The sequence below is a fragment of the Vigna radiata genome, chromosome 5 (assembly GCF_000741045.1).
Source record: "Vigna radiata var. radiata cultivar VC1973A chromosome 5, Vradiata_ver6, whole genome shotgun sequence".
Lineage (NCBI taxonomy): Eukaryota > Viridiplantae > Streptophyta > Magnoliopsida > Fabales > Fabaceae > Vigna > Vigna radiata.
The window spans coordinates 23,977,622-23,990,379 of NC_028355.1; the positions used below are offsets into that span (position 1 = coordinate 23,977,622).

Sequence of the window (12,758 nt, forward strand, 5' to 3'; positions counted from 1 at the left end):
CCCCTCTATCCTACCAACAAAGAAAGACTCTCAACTAGTTTTAATTAATTTATTTAAGATACATAAACTAGTCTGTTGTACTATAAACCTCAAACACCCAATTTTTTTTTTTTTTTATATTTTACCCCCTTCCCCTCCTGAAACAGTATCCATACATCCAAGTACTACCCAAATGATGCTAATTAAAGTCTCACCCAAAGCCTTTCCAAAACATCATCAATCACAGTCAATAACTCATTGAGAAACAGATTAAATCCATCAAACAATGCACAGTAAATAAATCACAGGCTCCTCCTTTACGCAATCAAGCTCATACCAGAATGCATCAATTCAACAATATCGCATTCAAATTCAGTCAGCAACTCCATTCAAAACAGATAAAATTCATCACCATGCCAATAAAATTAAAAATTGCAGGACAGCTTCACAAACACATCAGTTCAACATTCAACATGCAGTTATTTTATAAAATAAATTCTTAAAAAATAATCAGCTCCCCTTACCTGGAAAGCTTAACCGTAACAGGTCAAGAACGCCCTAGAACCGTACCCACACCGCGCTGAACTTACAGAACCTACAAATCACCAAATTGGTGATAGAACATAGCTCTCAGAGCTCAAATGGGCAGAGAATGGAAGGAAGAACGTACAAGACACATGAATCCAACAAAGTTGCATGCCCTAGGTTCTAGAACAGTGAAAGAGAAGGGGGAAAAACACTTACCGGGACGAACAGAGAAACTGTTTGGTTCAAAATGAAGATCTTGGTGCAAGGAATGATATAGTACCTTCAGTTAAAATTTTTATCGGTTCAGTGAGTGGTTTTCTTAGAGAGAAGACAACACAAATTTCTTAGAAAGAAAATATCTCTGTCTAAAGAGAGAAAGCAAAGAGTAGAAATGAAAAATCTTATTCAGATTTTCAGAAGACCCCTTCCTAAGGATATGGATCCTTTGCTGATGGGTTGACCGTCCCAACTTAAGGCCCAATAGCCCTTTTTTATTTAGGCTTTTACATTTTATGCTTATATTATAAATGTAAAAATATATTATGATATAGGATTAATTTATTTTTATTTTTATTTTTTTAAAAAATACAAAATTTTATCCTTTTATAATAATTTTATTCTTATATTTTTTATCAAATAAATATAAAAGTGTTCTGTAATACCATTAATCATAACGTAGAGTGTGGCCGCATTCGACAATGGAAGGAACAAAAGGAGCCTACTAAACCAACCTCCGGAAAGTCCTCAGCTACCAAAGGGCACGCTGTCCCTTTTAATCGTACGTGTATAACGTTTCCATCTTCTCATCAACAAGCTTTGGGCTTGATGCACTCTACTCACTCACGCCACACATATATATCACCAAATTTATTCATATTTAATATACATAATTTAATAATAAAAAAAATCAAGAAGGTAGCAGAATAAGGAGGGAGTTGATGAACTAAACATTATATTAGCAAAAATCTAAAAAGTGAATGATAGCAGCAAAACAAGAAGACAAAACTGCCAAACTTAGCGGCGCCCACATGCTAAATTACACATCAAAACTATAAGTCCTCGATTTTTCAACCACAAAAGAACAAGTATGTATTTTGTTTTTTCTAGGAGGGTATACAACACACAGATCTCAATCAGTTTCATTTTTTCTCCTTCAATTCCATGCATTGCGATCATATCCATGCTGTTGATGATCCCGAAAGAAAGCAATCAAGATCTTGGGTATGTGAAATATGGCATACCGGGTCTGAAGGAAGCAAGCGGAAAGGGATACGGTGGTGGAGGAAAAAGAGGGTCAGCGTGACCGGCAGAAGCTATAGTTACACCACTGCTATCTCTACTGTGGATTGAAGCATTCTGGTGTTCATCAACAAGAGCAGTGGAACTCTCACCCTTGTTAATGTTATAGCTTTGTTCAGGGCCTTGATCATATAGTATTCCACTGAATACATGCCCACCGATGTTCACAGATGTTTGATACGCTATTTCGTTAACCGCATCATCCACAGACCGAACCTGAACGCACCGAAACATAGCCATCGAACTCGTAGCACAAGGAAATTTCATCTCTAAACCTGAAACTAAAACATAGATATCCATTAGAACTGTTTCAACTCCAAAAGAAAAAGAGAAAGATGACAATAACCTGAATATGGATTGATCTGGTTGTGGTTTTGAGGAAGATTATGTGGGTGAAAGTTGTCCTTGGTGCGCCTCCTATCGACAGGAGTCCATGTACTCTTGATATGGGTTTGGCACTGAAAGCCTTTGTTCTTGCAACAAGTTCTGCATCTTGAATATGAACATTCCTTCTTGGCTTGATTCCCACAGTCTTGGCACTTAGAACCCCTTGAGACTACTTCTTCTTCTCCTTCTGTTCTTCTTTGCATCTTCTCTTTTCTCTAAAATGCATACCATGCCTCTGATTAAAAGAAACCAATATTTAACCTTCTTCTTCTCTTTGTTCAAAAATTATTGTTACCAAAGTATTATTTATATATAATGCTGTGCACTTTGCTCGAGTTTTAAAACAGCGGTACGGCATGGCATGAGAATCGATTCTAGGTTGAAGTAAAATCCACGTCACAGAAGCACTAGGCAAACATAGCAGAAAGAAAAAGTTATGTGTTAGAATAAGGGAAAGGCAAACTGAAGGGTCGGAGACAAAATGGGTTTAGAGAGTGAATCACTTGAATGTGAGTTTACATGTCTTTGGTTTCCATGTTCTCTAACTTGCAATTATTGCTTCTGTATCAGACAGATATATAAAGTTAGCGTGTCAAAAGTGGTTTTTGTTATCTCTTTGTCTTCAAATATTAGGAACATGTCTTTTGAAATATATACATTTGGTAATAAAATAAAAAGGAGTGAAAAATTACTTTAGGCTCTTTTAGTTTTCCTTTTATACTTGGCGCCTTTCCTCCATGCATGTTGGTGGTGCTAAGCTCATCATCTATGCATGGATTCGTCTATATCCTTCTTCCTTTCTTCTTGATTTTCAGATGATTGATATTAAAAAAATAAATTTTCATTGTATGCATTTCATTTTGTAAAATTCCATGTCTAACTGTTATGTGATTTGGGCCGCTGGGCTACTAGGTTTCTGGACCATCTTAGACGCTCTTTGGGCCTTGATGTCAACCCTAAAGAGAGTCGGCATAAAATTTTATAAAAATTAATAGAATGTATATTTATAACACATAATTTATAATTATTAGAACGAAGATATTCCCTTTTTCCCCTAAAAAATAATAGCTTATTATGATGATGTAATTTTTTGGGAGAAACTTTAATAATTGATAAAAAAATGATTGTATTAATAACATGATATCTGTATATACATGATACATGTTATTAAATGTTAGTATGTAGAATAGATGATTTTAAGTATTATGGTAGAATATATATATATATATATATATATATATATATATATATATATATATATATATATATATATAGTATGTGTGGTAATGGTTCACTTTCCTTATAAATTAAGGATAACGTAGCTTTAGATGTGATGTTTTGGTTGGAAGAATTGTAGCATGTGGGGGTATCTTAAACCAGTGTGAACGAAGAAATTAAAGTAAGGCTAATTTTATGCCTTTGTAAATTTCAATGTGACTTTATTTTCGTGAATATTTACTTTTTGGGAATGACAAAAGAAGAATAAAGACAGCAGTGAAGTTTACTAATTCACATTATCTGTCTTGGAGCGGGATTATAGTAATTAATTATAATTAATTATAAATAATTAGCAGTTTCCTTTTGTTAGAAACAGTTTAACTGCTATTCTGATCTTATGAGGCATGTAAATGTTCCTTTTTCTGCGCAATATAGGATCCAATGATGAAACATCTTTTTGACTAGAAGTTGCATTTCATAATCGTGTCACAAATTATCCCCTTGTTTTACAATGTAGAGGAGAACAAGAAATTAAAAAAGGAAAAATTGTGATAAAATATAACGAAAAAAAAAAGGAATGATTATAAATACTGCAAGATATATATTATTTTCTTTCTGCTTCCAAAAAAATAGAATAGCAATCGACTAGATATGTAAACATAAATTGAATGCATTAAAAAGGTATATTTAGTTATAATCTAACCATGAATTTAAGTCTTCGTCATAAATATTTTTACTTTAAATAATGTAATGTTATGAAAAAGTTAAACGCATAAAAAATTTCAAATATAAAATCAGAATTAAATATAGTATCATAATATTTTGTATAATTTAACTTATAAATTATCGATGTCGAATTTTCTAAAATACAACTTATGTAAATGCTTAAATAATGTATTTAACCTCAATATATTTTATCTATTTTAGTGATTTTTTTTATATTTAAAAAATGAATTATTGGTAAGAGAAATATTGATAAATATTTATAGTTTAATTTTATACTTTTATTTACACTTGTAAAACTAAATTTATTTAAAAAAAAAACTACACTATAAAATTTAACTTATTTAAATTTGTTGTTATAAATATTTTATTATAATATCATTTCAATTATATTTTAAAATTACGTGTCTATTTAAGTTTATATCTTAAATAATATTTTTAAATAGTTTTATTTTAAAAAATAAAATTGTCCTTAAATATCCTGTAAATTAAAAAGTTAAAATAAAAAAACACCCGACCAATAGAAAAACATACCTTTTAAACAAGACAGATAATAAATAGGTACTTTAGGTGTTAAAATGTTGTGATTAATAGAATATTATAAGGAATGCATGCAGCATATATTGACTTTTGTTGGTCTTCAAACGTAATTAGCATAGAATTTGATGCCTCTGATAATATTAATTAATAAACAATGGTTGTACCATCTTCCATAATGTTTCCATTTCATTACAATACGACACTATCTATCAACTTTTGCAACTTTATGGAAACTCCCATTTTTTATGTTTCTTATTCATTATCATCACACTAATTCTCTTACCATTTTCACGTTTCATAGTCGGATGATGATATTTTTACAATTTTTTTTAACGATTTTTTTTATAACAGAATACGTATCATTGTTTTATTAGTATGTTTAAATTTATGTCTAAAAAATATTTGAAATAGATTAATCACAAACTACCAATATATATTATAAAAAGGTTATAAAAAGTAGTTGTTAATATTTTTTTCCTTTTTAGTCTTTATGTCACAAATATATACCAATACTAATTAAAAATGGATTTGTTTTTGAAAATATTATTTAAACTTGATTTTTCAAGAATATTTATATTGATAAGATATAAATATAAGTATAAATTATATTTATTTCTTAAAATAAGAATAAAGATGAAGAAGTATATGTAAATATCTCTTCGATCTCTATTTTCACAATCATTCTGTTTTAAATTAATAAAATTTATTTAATTTGTCAAGTTATACACATATTGAATTATTATTTTTATAATTATTTATTATTTAATTATTATTTGATATTTTTAAAATTATAATTTATTTGTATATATTCGACATTGAAAAAAGAATTGTATCATTTGATATTAATAATTACTAGGATATTTTATTTGCTGTGATTTATATCTTTTATAAAAAAATATTTAATTAATATTTAAAATAATAAAGAAGCATATACATACATATACATGTGTAAATATACCCTATACAAATTTAAAATGGAACAAAAATCTCATAGTTAGTGACAAGTGTGAAAACGAAAACGAAGATCAAATTTTACTTTATAAATAAATATGACATAATCAGTGTTATTTGTTCTCCGCGTACCTTTGTGTATAATAAGAGGGCCCAACAATATCATAGGAGGAAGGGCGTTAATGCCTCCACCTCCCAAACCCATCCTCCACCCCCCGTTTTTTTTTAACTTTTCGTTAATTACAAAACTAACTTTTTTTTATTTTTCTTTTTTACTTTTTTAACCCTCCTAATAAAGTAACCCTATTTTTACTTTACTTTCTTCAGTTTTACTTTCTTCCCTTTTCACTCTCAAACTCGAAGACAGTCCCACCTCCCCTTCCTTTGCATTCTCATCTCACGTTCCACCTTTTTTGAAAGTTTTCAACTTTTGTAGTCAACTATTCCTCTGTGACGGTGCGACGCGGTTGCTTCGTTTTGTTTCTGTCGTCTATGAGGTTAGTTTTCGTTGCGCATCTGTGTTGATTTCTTGCTTTGTAAATGTATGTGATTTAGTGTTTAAGTTTGTATTGATTTATGCTCTGATTGTGTGCCATTGTTGGTTTTGCTTCGTTTCATTTTGGTGTTGTGATGTTTCTGGTAGAGGTGTGTACGTAGGAGAAAGAAGACATACCATAATAGATGTCGGACATCCGTCGACGGATGTTGACATCCGTTTAGGGCCCAATTTTTTATTTTTATGTTTTTAGTTTATCTTATAAGTAATTAATTTTTAACGTTTTATTTTCAAATAATTTTGTTACGTAATTATTTTGTTTTAATTTTTTTATTAGTTTATTGTATTTTTAATTAATTTATACAGTATTTAAATTTAGTATTAAACGTTAATTACGTACCTCTCCGGCGCTTAATATCTCTTTCCACATCTACGTCTTCAACCACCACGCTGCAAACACGATCACAAAGAAGAGACAAAGAATTCTGTACAGTTGCAACTTTCCTTCCAGCACGCCAAAGATTCTCACACCAACAATTCTCAGAGTGAAAGAAAAGAGAGCACAAAAAGAATTCAAAAAACCAACAATCAAAAACAAACAAGAGAGAGCACAACATGAGAAAAAAAATTAGGTTTTTTACTATAGGAGATTAGAATTAAAATTATTTTATAAATTAAATTTTACATAAGGGTATAATAGGAATATAAATAAAAAATAAAAATATAAATTAAAAAAAAGGGATAAAAGTGGGATGGGGAGGTGGAGATTCAAGAAGGTGGAGGTGCAGGAATCAACGCCCTAGGAATAGCGTCATTTCTGGTTTTGATTCCGTTAGTTATGGCCCATTCCTCCCATCATTTTATTCTTGGGCTTTTCCTTTTGCACCACCTTTTTTTTCTTTCAGCACTAGCATAAAACCAATAAACCCTAAATTACCTCTCATTGAAATCATAATAAAAAGGTAAAAGTTACCTTGACACCTTCATTCTCAATTGTGAAATCTAAAATATGTTTTCAGACGTGAATATCTTTTGAAACATTTAATTTGAAAGGTTTTTTTTAAAAGCATATTCTGAAAAGTATTTTCAGATTTAGAAATTAATTTCAAAATTTTTAAAAAAACTCTTTTAACATGAAAAAGGTACTTTGAGATTAAAAGTACATTTCAGAAAAATTGAATAGTTTGATATGTTAATGGATTAAAAAAAGAATTATATTTATTTAAAAAAATAGAGTATGATAGAAGAAAAGAGAAATGAAAAGAGGAGAGAGATATTAATATATATAATTGAATTGACAAGTTGGCGTAGCAAGTACACCAAGTATTCACTGGCTGAGCTGGCAATGCCAGAGAGAACAGAACCTACGCGAACCTCGTTAATAAATTTTCAAACATCTCAATTGAATTCACCCACTCAAAATGTTGTATTTTTTTATAAAAGATAATAATATATTAACACAATTTTTTTAATAATATTTTAACATTGTAAATATAATAATGAATCAAAGGTTGTGTTAAAATATTGTAAAAAAATATGTATTAAAATATATTTTTCTTTGGATAAAATCGATGGTAAAATGTTGGTGATAGTGGAGAAGTGAGGGATGTGAATAATGCAAGCTGCAGAGCAAAGAGAATGTAAGCTACTTTCAAAACCTTCTCAACTTTCACTTTAATATCCAAACAACATAATATTCCATTAATCGTCATTTTAGGAATAAGTCCGTTTCACATATTTTTTTATAACTTTTTAACAATACATAAGTGAGAATATATAATCGGTCCGTTTCAAATATTTTTTTAAACATAAATTCAAATAAACCAATAAAATAATAATACATATTTTGTTATCAAAAAATTGTTAAAAAAATTTATCAAAATATCATTATCCGTCCTTTTAATATCTATAAACTATATAAAAAGAAAAATTCACTTTTTGAAAATTCTTAAAGAAATCAATATATTGGGTAACCGATTTCTCGTCAAGTTTTTTTTCTTTCAGTTTTACGAATTAAAAATTGTTTATTTTTAGAATTTATATGGTAAAGCCTATTATTGTTATTGCTATAATAAATAAAAAAATAACATTAAGATAAAAAATGAAAGATGATTTAATTCCACTTTCTATTTGTTTTTTACCCTATTTAAATAACATTGTTATAAATGGAAATAAAAAACGGGATAGTAAAACACGTATCCCAAGATTTATATTCCATATCTTAAATGAAAAGAACAGATACAAATGAATAAAGACAAACTGAGTCCACCGCTGAAAGTTTTCTTGAAAGTGAGATTTGTTTTCGTTCTATATTGTAACATAAATTATACCAATTATTCTTTTCACTCTTTCTTTTCCACCTTCTATACTTTTCTTTTTAAGGTTAAATATGTTTTTCGTCTCCTAACTATTGATCGTTTTTGTGTTTAGTCCCTCTTTCAAAGTATAGTATAATTTAATCCTTCAACTTTAGAAAACTCTGATTTTAGTCTTTTTTACCAAACTTTTTTAACTTTATTTGCTGTTTCAAGCACATTTCTCAGTTAACATTGAAGCAAAAATGTGTCAAACAGTGTAAACAATCCAAATGCTATAATGTAACGTGCTTTTCTCAGTTAACATTGAAGCAAAAATGTGTCAAACAGTGTAAACAATCCAAATGCTATAATGTAACGTGCTTGAAACAGCAAATAAAGTTTAAAAACTTTGGTAAAAAAGACTAAAACCATAATTTTCTAAAGTTGAAGGACTAAATTGTACTATAATTTGAAAGAGGGACTAAACACAAAAACGGTCAATAATTAGGAGACGAAAAACATATTTAACCCTTCTTTTTATTTTATTTCCTCAGTATAAAATAACTTTCGAAATTCTTTCATTTCTTTTCTTTTACTCTTGTTATTATAATTTTTTAAGTATTAAAAAATTTACTGATACCAAATTATTTCTTTTTTTTTTTACTCTTACATTATAAAGAAAAGAAAAGAAAAAGTAAAATCTGTTTTGTTTATTTTAAATAAATTATGAGAAATATAAAAAAAAAATTATTACTGTAATTATTCTATAATAATGTAACACTGAATAAAATATAATAATAATAATATATTTTCTTGAATAATATCAAAATACGATTGATACATTCTTTTATTTGTTTACCCAAATACGTGCCTCTAAATCACTTTATTATCTCTTTAGAAACATGCTTTTCATCTCTTTAACCTATTTAAATAAACATTCAATGGTTAAAGTTGTTACCCATCAAATGAACATGGTACGATCCTGAATAATTATAACAAAATTTAATATTTAATAGGAATTAATTATATTATATACCTCACTCATACTCTTCTTTTATATTTATTAAAGTTTTAATAATACGATTAGTTTAAATATATAAGTAAATAATTTAAAGTATATAAATAAATTTAAATCTAACTATATAATTGTATTAGACTTTAAATTTTATATTTCATATTTATCGAACATATTATTATACTTAGTACTAAAATGTATTACAAATCTTATATCGACTAAATAAAATCAATTTAAAATATATAAATTTAAAATTTACTTTTTACCATCACACCCATATTATTTACTTAAATGTTTTTTTATATATGATTTAACTAACACGTTGTAGTTATATTGTGTTTTAAAACATGCAAAAATATCTATCTAACACTTAAACAACATCGTTTAATTATATTTTGTGATATAAATAAAACACACATCCGAGGAAAAGTAATAGTGAATTATTTAAGGGTTATCCAAATGAGATTTAAATTAATGGGCAACGATCCCAAAGGTGTGCTACTTACCTTATTGGTGCCGACAACTTGCATATCATAGAACATATCTTCTTCAAAGATTCTAAAACCGTGATCATAATAATAATAATAATAATCATCCATATCCACTTCCAAAAAAAGTGTTCTTTGTCGTTTACTTCCATTACTTTAATCACTTTTCCATCTCCACTCACTCATTATATATACGTTTTTAACGATTACTATTATACTTCTATCATTTAATATAAAATCCTCTTCTAAGAAAAATATCAAATATATTTAATTTAAAATGGAGTCCAATAAATTATAAAAACACCTCTCACACGACATAATCATCGCCCAGAATCTTGGTCGATCAAAGAAATGAAAGATAACATAAGCTAATTTCAATATCTGAACACGTTTCCAAGAGTGATAGGATAAAAGAGGTAAAGAATAAATAAACCAATTTTCTGATTTTAAACCATAATTGCTCTTTTAGTTCCTAAAAGAATTATAATCCCTCAAAAAAATATAATATTTTCAAATTTACATGAAAAATCTACAGGAATATGTAATCTATAAAATGAAAAATTAATGCAAACCTTATATTTTTTTGGAGAAAATTAATTCATGGCCCCTTACATCCGCAATACTTTCTATATTCCCGAATTTATCCAATAAATTTTATTGTTACAAAATAAATAGGCATGTCATTTTTGGTAAAATATCAAAGGTTTATTAAAATGTAATAAGAAAATAAAAGTTGTGAATAATGTTTTTTTACAACTAATTATTGTAAATTAAGAAAACAAGGAATAGGAACATATTAAAAGAAAATTGTAAAACTTAGTGGTACTTTTACGTTACGTTGCATCGATTTCATTGTTTGGTATTTTAAATTTGGGTATCGATTCAAAGTGTAGAAAGGATGGTCTGACAAGAGTTTATAAGAGTAGGGAGTAGGACCTATATTTTGACAAAAAAGTTGTTTCCTTTTATATTCATAAATTTCCTTTTTTAGGTATGGCATGTCACAATAATTGATGCCTCATAATGTCACAGGATATATGAGCTAGAAGATCATCACGATTACGTTAAGAGATATCACTCAAATATCACCATTGCCAACATAATTGATTTATATCCTAATTTAATTTATATCACGAATTTCCAGAACAAGATTTTGTGATATTTAGAGATATTAAAATGGATAATCTAGTCCGACTTGACGTGGTCCATCGGATTGATCACTCAGTGAGTCAATCTAATCTGATTTATTTATTAGTGAGGCTGGAAAATTCGGACCCCACCTGATCATCATGGATTGGTGGGTAAACGGGTTGGTTCACTATCCACTTAATTATAACTTTTTTAAGTAAAAAGATTATAAACTTTTTATAATTCAAATCTAAAAAATTTCACTCCCAACGTATGTGTTTAATTAATTTTGAAAATAGAAAACTTAAAGAATTTTTTCAAGCAAAAAAAAAATAAACATCTTTTTACAAACTTAAAATGAAATTTTAATAAAATAAAATAAAGTTGGTAGGTTGGTAGGCCAACCCGGTCCATCACGGGTTCAACCCGCATGAGCCGGATTTAAATAAATCGGATTGAAATCTGACCCGCATAAAAAAAATACAATTTTTTCAAACTCAACTTGGTCTGAACCCGTAGTGGGGCAGGTTGATCAACACTCTTTATTGGTTCTACCTCCTCTTTTTTATGAAGAGAATGAATCTTTTTATCGAAGGATCATAAAAAAATGGATCCAGACCTCTTGCGGAAATAATGTGAAAGATCCAAAACCTAAAATAGTTGTATTTGCTAGTAACAACATTATGGAGGCAGTCAATCAATATAGATTGATCCGAAATCTGATTCAAATTCAATATAGCACCCATGGTTACATAAGAATGTATTGAATCGATTCAATTGCAATTGTGACCTATTTTAATAATTCTAGTGATATATTTAACTATTAAATATATTCCATTATGTATTTTTGATAATTTTAGAAACATGTGTTGGATAAATTCTGAAGTTGAATACTTAACTAGGATGTTGGCACAGTGGTTACACGGCTTTGATGATCTCATTAATGACGATAGGGCTCTTAGTTTATAGCCTTTAATGTCGCTATGCTAGATAAGCTTGCATGCATGAACCTGTTTGTTCATAATGAAAGCAATTTAAACTTTCAAAGCACTTCTCACTCTTTCTCTCATTTATTAATATGTTTCTTTTTCTCTTCGTGTGTCCAATTTCGGTTTCTTAATTCTATATTAAAATTGGCATCCTTAATTTTTCTAATAAATCGTTTAATGTTTCCAAAAGTTCATTATAAATAATTATACATTGATGATTATATTTATTTTAACCTATTACTTTTGTGACAAACGTACTCACGAGAGAAAAGTAAGGAAATTAAATATGGCAAGCAATCGATGAAAATAAAATCCTTTAGTTATACAAAATAGCAAATTAGCATGCGTAATGAAATGTGTGATCATAAGTGGTTGTCTAGAGAAAGATAAAAAGAGAAATAAAGAATAGAGAAAACATACAAATGATATTATAATATTGAAAATAACTCTTTAAAATTGTTTTTCAAACATATGTTTTTATGATATTTTGTTTTGATTATCTTTTCTCAATTTATGTTAATTAATTTTTTTTCTTTTTTCATCATCTAACAAAATAAATAGTCCCCTTTTATTTTTATTTTTCTTTTTTATGATATTTTTCACTTACATTATTCTCGTAAAATATTATATACGTAAAATATCTTTAACTCCATAATAACATGTTTTTGAAAGGTTTGTTTTTGTTTATTTTTATAAAAGAAAAATATTTTTGACACACTT

At 28.1% G+C, this 12,758-nt stretch overlaps 1 protein-coding gene and 1 long non-coding RNA gene across 3 annotated transcripts in view; both read right to left on the reverse strand.

Annotated features, from left to right (window-relative positions):
* The window catches only part of LOC111241626, a 2,116-nt gene extending 1,254 nt beyond the window's left edge, over window positions 1-862 (reverse strand). The window contains exons 1-2 of the long non-coding RNA XR_002667640.1: window positions 724-862; window positions 504-574 (exon numbers count right to left, since the gene is read on the reverse strand). This is a non-coding gene — a long non-coding RNA (uncharacterized LOC111241626). The remainder of the gene's footprint in view (window positions 1-503; window positions 575-723) is intronic.
* A 576-nt stretch (window positions 863-1,438) lies between these two features.
* LOC106760496 (protein SHI RELATED SEQUENCE 3-like) lies at window positions 1,439-2,682 on the reverse strand. Of its 2 annotated transcripts, none has more exons than XM_022780315.1 (2): window positions 2,153-2,682; window positions 1,439-2,081 (listed from the first exon to the last, which is right to left on the reverse strand). In XM_022780315.1, exons 1-2 carry the CDS (start codon window positions 2,394-2,396, stop codon window positions 1,717-1,719), a joined length of 609 nt encoding a protein of 202 aa, XP_022636036.1. In that variant the 5' UTR covers window positions 2,397-2,682; the 3' UTR covers window positions 1,439-1,716. The 2 variants fall into 2 exon arrangements, with proteins under 2 accessions (XP_022636036.1, XP_022636035.1); XM_022780314.1 differs by having other exon boundaries at window positions 1,439-2,087.
* Between the last annotated feature and the right edge of the window lie 10,076 nt (window positions 2,683-12,758).

What these genes read in the sequence shown, in the direction of transcription:
- LOC106760496 (XM_022780314.1), bottom strand. Translation starts at nt 2,396, where the DNA reads ATGCAAAGAAGAACAGAAGGAGAAGAAGAAGTAGTCTCAAGGGGTTCT. An exon ending in CCAGATCAATCCATATTCAG is followed by an intron (nt 2,088 to 2,152) that starts GTTATTGTCATC and finishes TCTATGTTTTAG; the next exon opens with TTTCAGGTTTAGAGATGAAA.